Below are 20,448 nucleotides of genomic sequence, written 5' to 3'. Positions count from 1 at the left end.
AGTAAGTTCATAACTTACTACAATCTCTTTATTACAGAAATGTAGAGTAGAAGAATTCCTATTTCAAAAATCTTTACTGAATGCAACCCAGCATATAAACCATACGAGAACTGAGCTGATTAAAATGTGGGTGGTGATGTTGGGGGGAGATTTGCAGGTGAAGGGCCCAGAAGTAACCCACTGGGCCTCCACTGTCCTATCCTGCCTTCTCAAACACATCTAAGGAACACGAGGTCCCCAAATAATACAGTTTAAAACCCACAAATCTAGTCTCATTCTCTCATTTTACAGATGAAACTACTTGCCCAAGGTCACAGAACTGGCGAAAAAACAGAAATAACCTAGGGCCCCATGTCTTACAGACGAGCACTCAGCTTTTCCAACTTAGCTTCTCTTTCTACAAAAGTCATCCTGTGTTTTTCTATTGCTGATCTTCCTTTAACTAAAACAATAGAAGGGATGAAGTTATGTAACAAAATAAATAAATAATAAATAAATAATGTAATTTGCCAGATTTCAAGGAACTCTATTTGCCATATGTAGCAAAGGGAAAAAGAAAATTTCATTTCTAAACTAAGGGAAAGACCATGAGGTTGATTACATAATCTTCCTTAAGAATACACTGCAACTATAGTGTAGCTACAAACAAATTCCTTGTTTCACTCATTCAATCATCAAATATTTATTGAGACTCTATTTTAGTCTGAACACTGGGGATACAATTGTGAACAAAATAAACAGAAGTCCCTGCCGTTTTGGACTTTATAAACCTGGTAGGTTTAAGCAAGCGACTTTACATTTCTCAATCTGAGTATTTGTTACCCATAAAGTAAGAATAATAATATTTAACTACTGCATTATTGAAGAATTAAATAACATGATATATATTTTTTTAAATCCTGATACCTAGGCATGTAATATTTCTCAATTAATATTAATTAGTTTTCCTGCCGAAGTGTTAAGTATTAGATCAGAAAAGAGAAATGAGAGAGTACCATGTCTCTTTGCTACTGGCACATTGACTTGAGGTACTACAACTAAAATAATATTAAGATAATTCTAAAGAGCTTCATACACTAGGAAAGAAGTAAATCATATTTCAATCTGGAGCAGTGAGATTTACATGGGACCTCTCAATCAAGTTCTATAATTTACCTTTGTTATCTCCATCAGCTTTTATTTCTTTTTTTTTTTAAACCCTCACTTGAAGATATATTTTACTGATTTTTTTTGAGAGAGAGGGAAGGAGAGAAGGATAGAAGGGGAGACAGACAGACATCGATGTGAGAGAGAAACACTGATCATTGTCTCCTATATGTGTCCCAACTGGGAATCAAACCCGCAACGTGGGTATGTGTCCTGACCCAGAACCAAGCCTGCAACCTTTTGGTGTATGGGAGATACTCCATCCAACTGGGCCACCTGGCCAGGGCACCATTTGCTTTCAGTGAATACTGGGCTCCTTCCATAACATTTAGTCCCATATAATGTCTATGAAAGAAAATATGAAGCCTAAGCAATCTTCTTTCCCAAATACCGTTTTTTCTATTTTGTAAATATGGGTAGCTAAACCAGTCAAAAATTTACATTCAATGAAATAAATTTAAAATACAACAGTTTGAAATACAAAAATATCAATGTAAAACCCACCAAAAACCTATAAAGATTTTGTTAATATTCACCAGTAAAAGTACCAACAGATGACAGGAGCTAAGCCTTTACTTGCTCATATAATACCCAAAAGTTAACAAAATATGAATGTCAAGGTCTTGGAGATTCTAAGAGCACCTTGTAAACTGTAAAACACTGCACACTTTTTCATTATTAGAAGCACCCTGTTCATTATTAACTCTAATAAGATTTCTACAGGGGGAATTCTGTCATTCAAAAGATCAAACATTTGTTTCTCAACCAAATTAAACCCTTTATACTGGTATGCAGCCCCAGTCCACCTACCCCCAAAACACAGCTCATATTGCATTCACAAACAGAAAAAGAAATTTGCTTACTAACTCAAAGTACTTGATTTTTTTTATTGAGACATGTAACTTCTGTTATGACTGTTTTTTCTGTACTGTTCCTTAGGAGAATGGGGAGAGAGAGGGGAAGCTGGGCAATTAAGGAGATCCCAGAACAAAAACAAAATCTTTTTTCCTCATTTTTCTTATCTTTTTTTTCCAAAAAGAGAGAATACCCAGTCCTGCATATTGTATAAATGATGACATTTTCTTATCCACTGGGCTTAATACCTAAATTAAGTAGACTAAAAACAAATTTGAAGGAAAAAAGTCAAAGTCACAGAGAAAGGTTTTGTTCTGAGTGCAAAGTGTTCAACCCTGTGCACCCTGTTACCAGGACATCTTCAAGGACCTTTTGTTCCTCCAGAGAGACTTCTTGAAAGAATTGGGCTTTGAGGAAGCACTGAAGAAGGACAAAGTGGTAAATTGTTAAATAGAGAGGATAATTTTGTTCCTTAAAGAACATGAAAGAATGGATGAGGCTAAGAATAAGAGACAAGAGTGAGAGAAACATAAGGGAGTTTAAAGTGAAAAAAATGAGGGGGACAAAAGAAGGATTTTTTTTAAAGAAAGATATTTTAATGGAGGAAAAGTAATAGGGAAAGATTTATCCTGACAATAACAATCATCTGTGGAACAGTAGCATTACCAGAGGAATTATTTTGACACAAATTTATCACATGTACTTAGATACATCTAAAAAGACAATTACTTTGAATAAACCTTTATTGTGATCCAAATACATAGTGTCCAGACATTATCTTTACCTCTTTCATCACTATTCTTTAAAATCTCCCTTCAAAGTTACCAGTATAATTAGGGTACTTTTTTCTAGTGAAAAAATAGATAAAACAAAATGTATTCTTTAAAAAAATTAAGTGACCACAAAAAAGGTGTCTCAACACTAGTAATAAAGGTTTTTATATCATATCTAAAAAAAAAAGATCAAGGCAAAAAATAGAAATTAAAGCTATTTATACCTAAACATATCATCTAACATCATCTTTCAGCCAAACACAATCTTATATTTCTATTCTCTTCTGATCTATGAAGAGCCCTAGAGCGGTAATCTCTTTGCCCCTGATTTACCCATCAGTAAAAAACAGCACCATGATACTTTTCTTCCATTCTTTTTTTAAGAGTGCCGGGACATCTGGAAGTTAATATATACTTGTTCAGAAATGCTGAGATGAAAGTAATGCACACTTTAATTTTATGGGTCTTCTAAAAAATCAAGATAAAAAGACCTAGATAGATTATATCAATGTGTAAATTTTCAACTAGCCAGAAGGCTTCCTGGGGACATGATTCAGAAAAATGGAAACTAATGTTCTGAACTTTAACTATTTTGTTCCAGAAACTATTCAGACTAAGGAATTTCTACAGAAAGCTAGGAATTTAGACCAGGAATAAGACATAGTGAATTTGAGAAGTCCCTGGTCCTGGTCCTAATAAGACTACATACAGTCAAAGTTTTCTCTATCACAGACCATGTTAGAACCAAATCAAAGGAAGAATTAGAGCTATAACTTAAAATCACAGCTGTAAAACAGAAAATTTGAGAAGGTGAATGAATAGTGCACAATGGAGTGAAGGCAGGAACTGCCAAAGAAGAGTGGAAATTTTTTCAGATTAGTATCCAAGAACCAATAATTTTAGCAAAATGGTTTCCATCTCTTCTCTACTGTGTAACTACTTCTCTAAATGCCAACGATACAGATTCTGGGACCAGAATGACTAGGTCTGAATCCAGGCTCTGCCACAGCTGAGCTGCTCTGAATTTCGGTTTCCTTATCGATCCAGTGAAAATAATAATAACTTGATTATAGCTAATTATGAAGATTAAACATTCATATACATGAAGCAACGAGAACATTGACTTTAACGTAGTAAGTACTATATGTATTTGCAATTACTATTACAGTGCTCCACAATCCCTCAAACCTGATGCTAAATACCAGGAACTCCAAACACCAATTTTTTTTCTATCACTCATTTAGCAGCAAAACCTGAGCTGAACAAATGCAAGGCTATTTATAGTCTTTATTCATCCCACTCAGTGTGAACATATATGCATTTTGATGCAAATATTTGTATGTGTTTGTATATGCTGCCCCAAACTTCACTGTGGTATACTTATTAACTTCCTAAAACCTGAAAAGTTCTAAATTGTGAAACACATCCAGCCCCACATGGATAAGATTATGGATCTACATTACCTTCGAAGCCTGAATAATTTCTATTTCCTTAAAATGAATGGCATCTTCTTAACTAACTACAAGCAAATAAGACCCTGAACCTAGCAGTAGCTAATTTTAGGATGAAGAAAATATTTCCCAGTACAGTGAGATGGGTCCCACATTCCCAGAATGTCCCTTTCAAACAAAACCCAGTTGTAATATTTTATATACAGGTCATTGAAGTCAGATTTCCAAACTCTAAATTTAGCGCTTGCTTAAACAAAGCCTATTCTCTTCACTTTGATTACAAATAGATGATTAAGGCTCTTTGGGGGACATTAACATGTCCTGAAATCATGCATACCAAATCATCACAAAACTGTAGAGCTGGAAGAGACCCTTGAGAACTAATCTAAACTATTTCTCCTTTCCTTCCAAACTGTTTAACATCCCTAAATTTATTCTGCCCTGTGAGGCAAGAATAACCTGCTCTAACTTGTCCTCAGAGTCTGACTATAGGAACACCCTGTAGATGAACATGAATAAACTGGGCGGGGTCTACTGACAGACCTGGGATCTAAAAAGGATGGTTGAACCTAGCATAATAAATCTTAAATGTTTGGCAAATGCTTTACTTATACTTTAGCTTATACTTTTACTTATGTTTAGCAAATGCTTCAGCTTATACTTTAAAAAATAAGAAGAATTTCCAAATCCAGGATAAAGGAAGGCTCATCTAGCACGTTAAAACAGAAAAACAAAACAAAACAAAGACAACTATCTTAATGGACTCGATGAGTCAACAACATAGTATGGCTGCCAAAAAAGCTACTGATTAGAAACAACTACATCAACCGCAGAACAGCATCCAGAAAGAACGAGGTAATGCCCTCTCTGCTACAGCTAGTTGGAGCTCATCTGCAGCATTACGTTCAACTCTGTGTTCCACCCTTTGGGAGAGACACAGAAAGACTGAAAAAGTCCAGAAGAAGGATGACCAGGGTAGCGAGGGAATCTGAAACCATGTCACATAAAGAACAGTTGAGGGAGCCGAAGGTATTTAGTCCAGACTCAGAGGGAACATGATCACTGTCCCCAAATCCCTGAAGAACTGTCATGGCACAGAGAGAGCAGACTTATTCTGCATGGCCCCAAAGGGCAGAACCAGAACCAGTCTGTGTAACTACAGGGAGAAATATTTCAGCTAAGTCTATGGAAGTATTTCCTAAAATGCAGAGGCACGGAAGAAGGTAGTGTTAATGTTTTGTGTGGCCCTAAAGGTCCATATTTTTTTCTCCTGTAGTCCCCCATTCAGTCTTGGCTGTCACAATCAGACAAGCAGAAAGCACAGGATCCTTTTTTACCCTTGCATCTCCACTAGAACCTTAATAGTAGAGAATCCAGTTCTGTCAAATAGATGCATTAAAGGCCTATAACTTTAAAAATCAAACACCTGTCATCACCTTAGTCTCTTACTGCTGATATAACTATTATTCTATAGTATCACAGCCTCTCCCTTCATCCTCCTTAAAATGTCCTACCCAGCCAACCAATCAGCCAAATGTTTTGCCAGGTCTGCAGGAGGGGAAAGTGCCTACTTGCCAGGCAATTAGTTTCAGTTTGTGATCAGTTGTCCCTGTAAATAAAAGAGGGCCATGATTGAGGGGCAGGCAAGAGCTCTCAGCTAAACCTTCACAAAAGAAATTCTTATTAATTCAAAGGGCAGCTGGAAGACACATCCCATCACATAATACATTATCAAACATTCTCAGTCCTTAGAGGAACATTAAAATAAAATGCTCTGTACATCCACCTTCCCAGACGCCAAGAATCCAACTTTGCACGCCAGACTAGGTCTCTCCAATTCAGGCAGAAGTTCTCCTTGGGTCAGAGGGATGTGTTTACTGTTTGAAGTCAACTAGAACCCATGTTCAGATAAAAAGGTCACACCTGATTATATCACTGCAAAGCTACAACTGCCTATTAAAATGCTGAGAACTAGACAGAGGCAGTCCATGGTGAATTCACAAGAAAGTACAAACTACAGAAGATTTAAAACACAGAGCTTCCAAAGTTGGGCATCCTCCTAAAACATTTGAAACCCAGACCCCTGCAGATGGAAGTATATTTTAATCCATGAAAAGCCTTGAAAAGTTTGGGTTGCAAATATAATCAATCTAGCTTTATTTTATCTAAAATTCATTTGGAGTGTATGAACTTCAGCCAAAGTATTAGAGAATATAATATATATGATGGACTCGACAAGAACACATTCTTCCCTGTGCTTTTTAAAGCGAAGTGCAGAAGCAATCTAAGTGTCCATAATAAGAGATTGGTTAAAATATGATATAGTCCTACAACAAGAAATGCAACTGTAAAAAAAATTATAGTAAGGTAGACCTTAGGTACTAACGGGGGGGGGGGGCATGATACACAGTTAAGTGTACATAGCAAGTTGCAAAGCAATATATGATTATTTCATGCTGAGTTTTTAAAAACTATTTTAAAAAACCCATGTGCATGTTCATATCCGCCCAGAAAAATGTCTGAAAAGAGATCAAACTGTTAACAGTACAGAAACCTCTAGGGACTGACTGGAACGTGGAGGCAGTAAAGGAGTGAGTGACTTTCAGTTGCTCCTTTGAGGACTTCTGGTTGATTGTAATTTTTTTTGCAAGTAATGGTTACTTTGTAATTTAAAAATAACAACACAATAGTAATAAAAATAAAACATATCAATCACAGACTTATTTATCATAAACTAACCATTCAATAAGTGAGCTTGCTACTTAAATGCTACTGTGTGCTTCCAATGCCAGAACACCTAATTCATCCTTTTTCTATTATGCTTTACTAAAACAAATAAAAACCACCACAAGTCCCTACTAGGTTCCTCAAATGCTTACTATCCACTGCCCCCCCCAAAAAAAAGCCTAGTCATATATAATCTTCACAGCAATCCTATGAAGTGAGGACTATTATTACTTTCACTTCACAGATGAAGAAAGGTTGAGAGACCTGCCCAAGATTATACAGTTAATAAGGGGCAGAACTGGGATTCAAAACTAAGCGAGCGCTCCGGAGTTCATATCCTCAAACACTATGCTTCCTGTCTCTCAGTAATAGGTCAGTCTCTACGTACAAGGCCAAAAAAGGTTGCGGTCAAAATCCAGCTAGAAGAGATGCAAACTCAGCTTTTTATGACTGAATAATCTGCATTCCTACTAAAGCCAATGCCAAGCTTGAACCCAAGATTCAAGACTGTTAAGACTAATAGTCATGTGGTGAAATGCTCTACAAACTCAGTTACAGTCCAAAGTCCATACCTGACTCCGCGATAGATCACTGAGCACAAGAATTAGGTCAGAGATCCATTAATGTTAAGTACATCTAGGCAAACGGTTTGGACAAGGTAGGTTTTGTATGTTTAGTTCCAGTCCATTTCGGCTCGAAAAGGGAAGAGAATAGGAGTTGTCTCTGACTTTGCTTGAAGACTTCAACCAGCAGGAAGAAGCACCTTATTTTCTATGCGGACTCAAACAGAAATGGGCATCTATCAGCATTAGCAAAATCTAATATTCTCGACTAAGAGAGAAAAAGGGCGGGGGAGGGCAAGGGCATCCCTGCTTAAATTGTGTATTTGTCCAAACATATTGACCTTGTAATTGAGGGACCGGGGGGAAAAAATGGTGCTAGGAAGGGATTTAACCTAATTTATAAATGTACTCAACCTAGATACACACCTGTCCCAAATGACCGACTGCATCCACTTATTGCGGGGAGACACGCATTACAATGTTTCCCTTTTTCTTTTGGTCCCAAGCGCTCTGCGCTACTTTGTAAACAAAATGCTTTCAATATCCCTTCCACCTGTCACATGCACTTCTGATATTTATATAAACGAGGAGAAACGAGCAGGACACCGGAGCGTCGGGAGGAATCCCTCGCGCTCAGCTTTCGGCCCGTCGGTTGCAGGGGGCCCTGCGCTGCCCTCCCAACCTCCCCCCGAGACGCGGCGGAGCGGCGGGAGCCGCGGGCGCCGGACAAAGGCCGGGGAGCCCCGGGGGGCAGGAGGCGCGACGCCCCGCGCCCCGCGGCTCCCTCCCCGCAGGACGCCCGGCCCGGGGGGCACAAAAGACTCTCCGGACGCGGGTGGGAAGCCGGCTCGCCGGAGCCTGGCCCTCCCACGGCGGGGGGGGGGGTCGAAACCTGGGGACCCCCCGGGACGAGAAAGGACCCACTGCAGCCTGGAGCCGAGCCCCAGGGGCCGGGCGCCGGGGAAAGGATGGGCGGCCCGGCGGGGAGGCGCGGGGACTCACCTGGGGGAGGCGAGGTGGGGGCCTCGGCGGCAGGTGGGGTGGGCGGGACGCTGCTGCCGCTGCCGCTGCTCCGCGGGAGAACGGGGGTCGGGGTCGGGGTCGGCGGCGTGGTGGGCGCCGGGACGGTGGTCGCCGCCGGGGTGGTCGGCGCCGGGCCGGGGGTCGTCGGGAGGCCGGTGGGCGCGGGTCTCGTGGTCGCCGGAGGGCCGGTCGGAGTGCGTTCGGCCGCGGGAGCGGCGGTCGGGGAGGGGCCCGGCGGCGCCTGGACGGTGGCGAGAGCGGGTCCGGCCGTCGCCCGAGGACGGGCGGTCTCCGGGGACTGGGCTGGAGAGGACGCGGTCGGGGGTCGGAGGACGGTAGCGCGCGGGGGTCCGGTCTTCGGGGCCTGCGTCGTGGGAGCGGTCGCCTCAGAGAAAGGGCGAGTGGGCTCGCCTTCCGGCCACGGGCTCGGCGACGCGTCCACCTGCCCCGCGGCCCCGCCGCCGCCGGTGACATTCCCCGCCGCGGCGGCTGAGGCGGCTGAGGCGGCGGCGGCGGCGGCGCAGCACAACAGGGCGAGGCCGCCCAGGCTCGGCAGGCTCCTCATGGCGCGCTCGGCTCCGCCATTCATTCATTCAGTCAGTCGGCTGGTCAGTCATCTTCTCCTCCCTGCACTCGGGCCGGGGAAGCCGCCGCAGCCGTCACCGCCACCGGGCGCACCATCGCCACCTCCCTCTGACAGGCGGCCGGCCCCGCGGGCGGGCCCCAGCTCGGAGGGAACGACCGGGCCGGGCGCGGACAGCCCGCCCTCTCCGATTGGCAGCCTCGCCGGAGCAATGAGAAGCCGCGCTTGCCCACGTGACCCAGTCGCTCCCCTGCCTCTTTGTAGCCTCTCGGACCAATCAGAGGGCGTCAAGGGGAGGGGGCGGTGCTAAGGCGGGAGGAGGGTGGTGCGAGCCCTGCTCCTGTAGGTCCGGCTCGCGGCATCCCGGGCTTTGTCTACCCAAGAAACGGGGCGCGGGCCTCGGGCACCGGACGCCGCGGAGCAGACAAAGGACGCGCCCCGCGCGGCAGACACCGGGCCAAGTCTTCTGCTCCGTTGAGCGGCGAGCACGACCCGGGTCGGGGAATAGGATCTCGGGAGCTTGCCTGCCCTCGTGAACAATGGGGCGCCGGCGCCGCACTCGGGTGCGAACCGGGCTGGAACCCCCGCGATGGGCGAGGGCTGCAGCAGCAAGGATGCAGAGTTCGGCATTGCCTCTGCTGCCCAACAGAGCGTGATCTTGGCCCTACGACGTCTGCGCTGCCATTCCCATTTCAGAGATGGGGAAACTGAGGGCATTATTGAACTAAGACCCACGCCCTCCCCAGGCACCTGCTGTGGGCCAGGCTCTCTGTCGAACAGGACGGGGTGTCTGGAGACCCATCAGGAGCGGAAAGTGCGAGCTTCCTGCGTTGGGGAGACAAGATCACACACACTTTACCAGAAACCCCGGGGAAAATAGGACCTAACTGATGAAACCTCAGCCCCCTGTCGCCTGCTCAGTGGTTTAGTGGCCTGAGCGCAGTTTTCTCACCTCTAAATAGAAGATGTTACACGCCTGACCCACCCCCACTTCACCCTACCCTCCACCCACAGAGCTGTTGTGAGAATTACATTCTAAAAGCGCTTACCCCAGTGCCTGGCCCCCAGTAACCCGTGTTAATGCTAACTCCCGGTACTCCCCGGGTGCTGTGCTGCTAAAACAAGCCGCACGCCACAGCCCTGTTGTGTCACGGGAGCCGCCCGCCCATTGCAGGGATTGGGGTGGGTCTGATAGCAGAACTTGACCCTGAGTGACACTAAAGCCTGTGAGGCTGGATTCTGGCGCGCGGCCTCGTCCCATCCACCCAGGTTCCAGAGCTTGCTCAGGCGCTGCAGCCTCGGCTCAGCAGCTTTCAGAGGGAGCCGGGCGGGGCGCGTTTGTCATCTGACAGGGCTTAATCCCAGCCCCACCGCCAACCCCATTCCCGGCCCCCGCTGTGTGTGATGCTTGCTTTTGTGCATGGCTGCCCATTAGTCACTGGCCTCCAACCAGAAGGGCAGGATGAGATTTGCGTGTGAACTTGTGTATATGTTAATGAAAAAAAATGCATTTATTTACCTACAAGAATAGTGGGTGGAGAGAGAATATGTACGTGCTTGTGCATGAAAACATAAACATGTTGTGAATCTGTGTATATGAGCATTATCCATATTTGTGTGAGCTTATATGGGAGCTAGTATCTATCTGTGTACATTATGTGTGTTCTCTGTCGGTTGTTTCGTTTTTTGCCTTCGTGAGTCTCTATGGGTGTGTCTTGGTAGGTTCGTCTATGTATGTAAGGGGGAGGGGCGAAATAAGAGAGGTGTGTGTTGGTGTTCTGGTTTCAGACCAATATTTAGCAAACACAAATCAAGATTGTTTTTGCCTCTCTTGGGGTAAACAGGTCATGCCCCTTCCCAAAATTCTTTTGCTGTTTCTTCCTCATTCTCAAACCCAACCAAAATACCACGTCCCCTGAGACTTTCCAGGGTCTTTGACTGGAAATTAATCTCTCCATCCCCAATTTTTCACCGCCCTTTGTTTATTCATTGATTACAACCCTGATCTATCCATCTATCTCTTCCTAAAAGGATTAAGGATGGCTTTCAGAAATATACACAAGATAAATTGAACTGCCCACATGGCTTTATTCTCACAGGCATGCATCTGCCTACTATTCAAACAACTAGAACTTGTGATTTATGTCTGTCTCTCTTGTTAGGCTGTTCTCTCTGTTCTCAGGCTAGCAGGGGTAATACATGTGAGTGCTAATCCCTGCTGGTTAACTTGAATTAAAACGAAAAGAAATCCAGCGTGCCACGGGAAGAGTGTGTGTCTTTAGAGTCAGGCAGATCTGGGTCATCACTCTGCCAGCTGTGTAACCTTGGAAGAGACTTTGCACCTCTGTGAGCCTCAGTTTTCTCACCTATAAAATAGGGCCAGTAAATCCCGTCTTAATTAATTTAGCTGAAGATGGTAGAGAATGTTTTTACAGAGCCTGGCACATGGAAGGTGCTAGATCTGTGTAGGTTTGTCTTTCATCTATGCCAGTGTGAACTTTGAGTCTTGTTGGCTAAAGGACCACGGCAGAAACCCCTGTCCTGTAACTTCCCCATCAGCAGACAAGGCTTGACAATTGCCCTGCCAGATATCCCTAATCGGTGGCTGGAAAAGCCAGGATGACCTTCAGCTGTGCTACGTCAGAGATTCTCTGGCAGTGGAAGAGCTGATGCAACTTCTTTGCCTGGAGAAAAACTGGAAGACCTTGCCCAGGTGATTCAGGCCAGCTCTGTACCTCAGACAGGGATCATCCCTGCTTATCAGATGGGTTGATTATCCTGTAATATGTATACAAATATTAAATTTTTTTCAAGGCAACTTAAATGTGTTAATGTTATTCATCCCACATATAATTCTTAAATCTTTTGTTCTGCCTTTATCTCTAAACTGCAAGATGACTTTATAAAAATTCCTTAGGGATAATACTTTAATTTGTGTTTAAAAATCAGAAACACCATATCCAACATCGGAAAAAGATATTATAATTATTCAATTTAACCATACAAACTCATCATAAGGGTGGCTAAGAAGACACTATAACAACTAGTAATACTAGAGCATCGATCTCTTACTATGTGCTGAACATTATACTAAGTGCTATACATGAAATATTTTGTTTACTCCTAAGCAGAAGCTCAGGAAGTAGGTATTGTTATTATTATTATTATTCCTACTTCACTGATAAGGAAACTGGAGCACGGAGAGGTTAAGCCATTTGCCCAAGGTCACTTAGTAAGGATGGCTGCGTCTACTAATTCCCTTAACAACTGTGCTATAAAGGGGAAGTACTTATAATAAAATGTTAAGAAGAAAAGAGAAAATAAAAATTATAGTCGTGACTTTTTGTGTAATACAATGTTAACTGGCACTTTTCCCATTGCCCCAGAATTGCAGCTAAGACCCAGGGCTCTAAAGAGAGCTGTCAACCCACCCATGACACCTGGGGCCACAGGCCTTAATGATGCCAGAGTGGGGGGAGGGGGAGGAGAGAAGCAGGGGTCGGAGGGGGCCTTGTCCAAGTCCATGCACAGCCTGACCTTTCTCCTGTAGGCAATGCAGACACTACCAGAGGGTCCCCTCTGATTCCTCCTGTGTACTCAGCACCTAGCAAATATGCAGAAGTGGCTCAAAAAATGTTTATTGAGCTAAATGGAATCTCATTATGGGGCAGACCCTGTTCCAGGAGTTTTGCATCCATAACGCATGTATTCCCCAAAGCTAGAGCTATCGCCCAGACTTGAAAGAGGGGGAACTGAGCCTCTGAGGGTTTAAGGGACCTGCCCAAGATCCGCCCAACTTCAAAGCCCAGTCCCTTCTCCAGACATCACAGTCCTGTGATGTGGCAGCTGTGCATCATGTAGTAGGAGGTGGATGAACACACTGAAAGAAAGAATGCACACAGAACTGAGCCCTCCTGCTAGGGCAGAATTCAAGAAAAGAGGGGCTTTGGGCACAAGAAAAGAAGGCATAACAACATAATAGATGTGGCTCAGCAAAATAACTTCATCTCCACATTCCAGTAAGACACAGAAACTTTCCCCTTTCTGGTTTCATTGAAGTAACAGTGCTGACATGGACTATTTCTAATCCTGCCGGAGCTTAGCCTCAAATCAGTTGTGGCTAAATGCAAGGTCTGGCATCATCGGCAGAAAACTTGAGGATTATCGGGGCTGCTATTAACAAAGTCAGCCTGGCAAAGGACAGTAACAGACAACTCACTGGGAAATACAAGTGACTAAGAAGCATGAGATACCTGTTCTGTACATTAAACTTAAGTAACCAAAGATTTGCAGATTGAGATAATGAGTTCTAATTTTTTAACCTATTGATTTGGCAAAGCTTTAGAGCAACTGGTAATACCTGCTGCTGGCAAGGGAGTCCCCCCCCCCCACTGTAGATAGGAATATAAAGTGATAGCACCTTTGCTGGAAGCCTGAAAAATGTTTGTGCTCTCCTGAGTCATTTCCACTTGTAAAGAATATATCCAAGGAAAATAAGTAATCAGGTGTAAATAAAGATATATGTACAAAAACATTCATCAAATGTTACTGATAATAGTGAATATTAGAAAAAACCTAAACAGATAATAATAAGGGATAGGTTAAATACTTTGTGCTCTATGACCTCCTTATGTTAGAATACTATGCATCTTTAAAAAATAATACTCGTGAAGGGGCTTCTCAGTGAAAAAATGGGATACCACTACACTCAAGGTTCAAGTACGGACCAGCGAGTAGAGCCACAGGAGTTCTCATTTATAACTAGTGGCAATGCAAAATGCCAAAGCTACTTTGGAAGACTGTGGTTTCTAATAAAATTAAACATACTCACTATATGATCCAGCAATATTCCTTGGTATTTACACAAAGGAGCTAAAAATTTAAGTGCACAACAAAACCTGCATACAGATGTTTATAGCAACTTTGTTCATAATTGCCAAAACTTGGAAGCAGCCAAGATGTCCATTAGTAGGTGAATGGATAAATAAACTGTGGTCTATCAGGCCATGAAAAAACATGAAGGAATCTTAAATGCACAATACTGAGTGAAAGAGGCCAATTTGAAAAAACTACGTACTGTATAATTCCAATTGCATGACGTTCTGAAAAAGGCAAAACTATGGAGACAATAAAAAGGTTGCCAGGTTTTGTGGGAGGGGGAAGGAATGAATGAATAGGTGGAACATGGAGAAATTTTAGGGCAGTGAAAAATACTCTGAATAATATCTTAGTGATGGATACATGTCATTATACATTTGTCCCAGCCCACAGAATGTACAATACCAAGAGTGAACCATAATGTACACTATCCACTTTGGGTGAACATGATGTTTCAATGTAGCTTCATTCATTGTAACAAATGTGCCTCTCCATTAGGGATGTTGACTGGGGCTCTGTGTGTGCGGGGCAGAGGGTATATGGGAAATCTCTATGCCTTCCTTTCCATTTTTGCTTTGAACTTAATTAAAACTGCTCTAGAAACATAAAGTTTTATTTAAAAATACATTACATGACTACTTGTAGTATGATCTCAATTACGCAAAATAATGTATGAATCTATATATAAAATAAAATATACCAAAACATTAACAGTCTTTGTCTCTGAATGATTGCAGTTATGGTTATTTAAATTTTTTCTCCCTCATCCTTTTTTTTATTTTCCAAATTTTTTTACAATGAGTACATACTGTTTCGGTAATCAGGAACCACCAACAGTAGAACTCATTCGGATCTACAGATATGTCTGCCAGCCACATCCTTGGTCTATCCCCATGGGATCTGTATAAGTGATGAGGAGGAGAAAGTCTAAAACCATCAATTCCCATGAATCCAAAGAACCTTCCCCCCCCAACAATGAAGCTAAATGTTAAAATCCCACCTCAGAGAACTTCTGGTGTTAAAAATAAGCTCAGAGAAGCATTCGCTGCAGTTTCGTGAAGACCTGCTGAGGACGTCATTCACAGTGGGCACCGAGTCAAGCCCTCGCCCGCTCGTCACCAGGGTTGGATGCAAAGCAAGGAATTTGAAGCATTTGGGGGATGAAGGTGCCAGAGCCTTGCAAACATCTCCTGCCCTTAGGTTGCTATAATTGTAATAAAGGGGATTTACTGACAGTGCGGAAGACACGGAGTTCTCCCAATCATTATCTCAGCCAGGCTTTGCAGCCCCTCTGGAGGGAAGGTTGCAGTGACTGACATTCACTGAGGACCTTTTACAGGCCAGACATCAATACTCAAAAGTTCATGTACATTACCTCTTTTAATCTTGCACTATGCAGTAGAAGAGGCGATTCCCTCCACTCCATATGTTAAGATACTATTACTCGAGTAAGTCCAATGATGTGCCCAAGGTCACCAAAGTTAATAAATAAAAGAACTAGAATTCATAGCTGTCTATTTAGACCTCAAGTCCAGAGTAATTTCCACAACTGCTTACTGAACTTCTTCAACTTTGATTATTTTTATTGCTGTTGTTATTAGGAGAGACGGTAGTTTAGCAGTGAAGAGTGCTGGGCTCCCTCCTGGTTTTTGCAGCTGTGTAACCTTGGACAAGTCACTTAAGCTCTGTGTCTCAACTTTCTCCTCTGCAGAATGAAAATCAAAATATCTATCTCATAAGACTCAAGGTCAAATGAAACAATGTATGTAAGAGGTTGGGCCAAAGCCTGCCCCATAGTAAACACTGAAAAGACAAGGGACATACCCAATCTTCTTAAACCTCATCTGCTCACCTAGTGGGTCCAGGCCAGGAGAATACTATGTCCTCGTGGGTCAAACCCAGAACTTCTGGACCCTTCTCCAGAGGAGTCCTACTCCCCAGCCTGCTTCCATGACCTCCTCTTGAAGAGCCTCCTTCACTGGAGTGGGTACCCTGTCACTGGAAGGTGTACCCAGCACCTAGGGCTGGAACAGCCGCAGGAGCAGGCACTGCACTCCCCAGGTGCGTCTGGGAAATCCAGGCCTCTAGGACTAAGATGCTCTCTGTTGAACTATTTTGAGTAGCCATGCTGATTTCACGCTGGCTTCTGAGGGTGAAGGATGTGGAAAAATCCAGTCTGAGAGGGGGAAATATTTTCCTGGAAAAGCCCTAAAAAGAGAAAATATCAGAGTTGGATTCAAACCTGTCCTTGTGCAGGTGAAAAACCAAGACCCAAAGAAGCAAAGGGCCCTGGTAAGGTCCCTCACCACACACCGGCAGAGACCCCATGTCAGATCCAAACCCTCTGACTCTTGAGCCATCAGACCCCAATCCTTCCCAACAGAGGAGGCAGCGGAGGGGCAGCAAGGGCCCTAGCGTCAGCTGGCTGGAAACCTAAGGGCCTTCCTCCCACCCATACCCCCTGACCTGATCGGGGCTCACTTTATGTCCCCTGGCTCCCTCTCGAAGAACTCTCCTCCTGAAGTCACAGAAGTGGTGCTCTGCTGCCAGCTTTGTATCAGTGGCCGAGGCAGGATGCTAAGTGATGACAATAATCAGGGTCTGCTCTCAGGCATCAGCCAGGGACTCGGGAATGGCAAAATCTTCCAAATTAGGCCACATTAGTGCAAGGGAACTAGAAACAACATCTTTCCCATTCCACCAGGCCTAAATTAGAACAACTCTGAAGAGGGTCCTGGGAGATCAAGCCTGCTCTCAGGCCTAAGGGTCTGGCTTCCTCTCTCACACGATCCCTGTACTTTCCTTGCAACCATTGGGCATTTATTGTGTACGTGCAGTGCCCCAAGGGCAGCCCGGAACTTGGACTTGGATTTAATCTTTAGCTGCATACCGGCAGCTCTACTTCTTTAGGGACAAGAATCTTGGGATCTCTGCCATCTCTGGTCCCATGATGAAGAATTATTCTATGAATCAGCCAAACGGGGCTCTCGACCTTCAAGGTGAAATGGTCTCATGGGAAGAGTCCGCAGTCTAGTGGGTCTGGTGCCCTACTTCCAGCCTATGTGCCCTAGGCCAGCAATCAGCCTCTCTACACTTCAGTTTTGTGATCTGTAAAGCAAGCATGTATATCAGTCTACGCCCTCTGTGCTAGGAGGAGTCATTCATTCGTCAGAAACATACTAGGCACAGATCTAGAGACACCCTGGTGAACAAGACAAAAAATAAATAATGTACCCCAAGCTTGTGCTTCCAATAGGTTGAGTGGGAAAAACAATTCACAAACAGATGGATGAGCAAGCAAAGTATTTACAGATTATGATAAATGTTCCAGGGGAGATGAAAAGGGCATTGTGACGCAGAATAACTGGGGGACACTCGCTCAGGGTGCTCAGGGAAAGTCTCCTTGAGGATGTGACATTAAACTTGAAATTAGAAGACAGAGCTGGCTCTGCAAAGACCAGAAGGAACAGCCAGGGCAGGACCGTGAGGTGGGAAAGGACCGGAAGGGAGACCAGAGCAGAGGAAGCACATCAGTGAAGGAGAGCGTGGAGCGAGATAAGGTAGGAGCGAGGCAGAGCTCCAGAGCCCTGTGAGTAGGCTGGATTTTCTCCTAAGAGCAATGAGAAGTCAAGGGAGGTGGGTCATAGGGCAGCAAGGACAGGAGCATGGGAAGCAGTGAGAGAGCCAAGTTCAGGTATGAGAGGGTGGTGGCCTAGACTGGCCTAGAGGCAGATTGGGGATCTATTTCAGATGTAAAATTGTCAAGACTTGCTGTTGGATCTGGGCGTGGGGTGAGGGAAGGAAAGAAATCCAGAATGATTTCTATGTGATCACTCATTCATTCAACACACATCAATTAAGCACATAGATGTTGCAGGTAAATATGGGGCTGAAGTTCAAAGCTGAGTCATGGAGAGAAACCAGAAAAGAGTCGAACTTATACATCCAAATAAGCACAGTAAATGTTAGAGAACATCTAACTCTGTTGAGGGGAAAGGATCAAAACAGTCTGCCTGGGGGAGGGGACTTGGAGCTGAGTTTTGAAGGAGGAACAGGAAGAAGGAGGAGGGCTTTGGGGTCATAGAACAGAGTCCTGAAATAACCACCACAACTAGAATAATCGTGGCAGTCGCTGGTATGTCTGAAGTCCTAACAATGCGCTAAGTACTGTAAGCATCTTTTAACTCATTTAATCCTCATAGGCACTCCAAGGCACAGTGAACCTGTCACACAACTTGCCAGAGACCACGCAATCTTACGCCAGGTTACAGCCTCATGCAGGTTGGCTCCAGAAGCCACACTCTAAACCCCACACCAAACTGCCTCCCCGTGGGAGAGTAATACACCTTAAGGGGTGGAGAAGAGCAGAAAGTATAGGGTGTGGGAAGGTAGAAGTCGATGAAAGCGAGATAAATGACATGAAAGTATTTTGCAAACTACAAAGTATCTCCCCCGAGCAGATTATCGTCACTGTCATTAAATAACCACCTTCCCCTCTGTGGGAAACTGGATTTGGGGCCTCGGAGGACAGCGGCTGCCTGGGGGCTGCTCAGAGAGCAGGTGTCCCAGGAGAGGATGGTCGGAGCGAATCTGACCGTGAGCTGGGGAGCAGCAGGCATGGGACCCACCGTGGCTCTGCCCTAACTCACTACATGGTTTTGGGTGAGTTGTTTCTCCAGCCTGGTCTTCTCTGTCTTTGGGAGGAGCAGGGATTAGAAGTGTTTGTCCAGCCTCCACATTTTATACAATTGCTGCTATCATTGGTGCTCTGCTTCTTGACTAGACGAAAAAAGGGATGTCTGCTTGGGGCCCTCTACCAAAGCAAAATGCCACCTTAGATGTAAGTGGCACCTTCCAGGAGCAAGACCCATGGGTGGGAAGCCTATGGCTCATGCCTCCAAGTCAGTTACCTGTCACCCCTCCCCTCCCTGCTAACACACTGGTCTCCAAGCCCCTAAACTCCAGCCTACTCCTGTCTTTCCCAGTCCTTCAGGGGACTCCAAGCAGCACCAACAGCCTTCTAGACACGACGCAGTAGGAAGATGCAGGCGCTGTGCACATCCTCCTGGGTTCTGTCTTGACTTTTCTGTGGACCGAAACCCTCAGGACTTTCTCACATGTGCTGCTCCATCTGGTGCCGTTGGTTTTGAATCCACTGCCCAAGAATAAGTGTTCCACTGGAGTGTGGTACTGACCCTTCTCCTCACGCCTAGGGATCTCCACAGTGACAAGAGAGACTCCCAGGCCTGCAAGAGAACCTCTTCCATCAAAGCAATGCAATCCGAACCCATCTTGCTGACACAGAACTTCATAAACCAGGAGGCACATTTGTACATTATTAATTCACACCTCATTCCTGCTGCACCTCGTAAAATCCCTGAACTAGTCTGGACAGGGGCAGGCTGGCCAAATAAAACACACGATGCCAGTTAAATTTGAATTTCAGATAAACAGTGAATGGTTTTTAAGTGTAAGTACATCCCACACATTTCATGGGACGTACCTATACCTAAAATAGTGTACATTGTACATCTGAAATTCAGCTTTAACTAAGTGCCCTGGACTTTTTTGTTGCGACGTCCAACAACCCTGACAGGGGACATTAACCGCACGGTGCAGACATGGGGTTCAGAAGGACGCAGAGATTTATCTAAACTCTCTGAGAACGGGGACCCTGCCTGATTCCTTTCATAAATCTTAGTATTTCCTTGCTTATTTTTTAAACATGAGGAGCGTATTCCCTTAAAGGCAGTGTGTCAACCCTGTCCGTGGGGATGTAAAAGATGTACGTTCCATGAAAAGCCTGTTCGTCTGAGAGTGAATACCCCGTGTTTGTGTAGGTATATGCATTGCACAGAGCATTAAAAAGTTAATGATTCATTTTTAATTCCTGCTTCTCCACCTGGAATTGGCATGGAGATGATGCCTGGGAGGTGTTTGTTCAACTACTGGGCTTTCTGAGCCTCTCTTTCCTACAGGCGTCCTGCAGGGTGACAGGAAGAGATGGCTCAGGACAGAGTGGCCCCGAGAACTCAGTGTTCGGCTTCCCTGTTCTTTCTATGTGGTCTCGCCCAGGATTAATTCAGATGAGTTTCAAGAAAGCAGCATGAAACTATAGAACATCCTGAAATGTCCCCAGGAAAGTATGAAAAGGCTCCTTTTCATCTCACTCCCTTCCTCCTCCATTCAGGTTCAGGACCACAGCGGGGCCTGCCCAGGGCCATCCCATCCAGGGAGGTCTTGGCAAAGCTGCTGCCCAATGGGTGCTGACAGGGTCACACACAGAGGCCCAAGTTCCTCTCCTGCGCTCTGGACAAGCAGGCCAGGCAGGGCGCTGGTGGGACAGCCTCCACATGACTTGGGACTGGATCCGGCTCATCTGTCTCATGAGGGACACGTCAGGCCCAGTCTACTGACGGATCACATGCTGAGGTCACCTGCCCAGCAGG

At 44.8% G+C, this 20,448-nt stretch overlaps 1 protein-coding gene across 1 annotated transcript in view; it reads right to left on the bottom strand.

Annotated features, from left to right (window-relative positions):
• Nucleotides 1–9,324, bottom strand: part of MEGF9 (multiple EGF like domains 9) — a 95,991-nt gene extending 86,667 nt beyond the window's left edge. Inside the window, exon 1 of the mRNA XM_037127435.2 lies at nucleotides 8,518–9,324. Coding sequence (XP_036983330.2) covers nucleotides 8,518–9,127 — 610 coding nt within the window. The 5' untranslated portion in view covers nucleotides 9,128–9,324. The remainder of the gene's footprint in view (nucleotides 1–8,517) is intronic.
• Between the last annotated feature and the right edge of the window lie 11,124 nt (nucleotides 9,325–20,448).

The sequence above is a fragment of the Artibeus jamaicensis genome, unplaced genomic scaffold (assembly GCF_021234435.1).
Source record: "Artibeus jamaicensis isolate MK-2021 breed Jamaican fruit bat unplaced genomic scaffold, CSHL_Jam_final scaffold_1964, whole genome shotgun sequence".
In the NCBI taxonomy this organism is placed as follows: domain Eukaryota; kingdom Metazoa; phylum Chordata; class Mammalia; order Chiroptera; family Phyllostomidae; genus Artibeus; species Artibeus jamaicensis.
The sequence above is the reverse complement of the archived record's forward strand: the minus strand, read 5'-3'. Positions and strand labels throughout refer to the sequence as shown.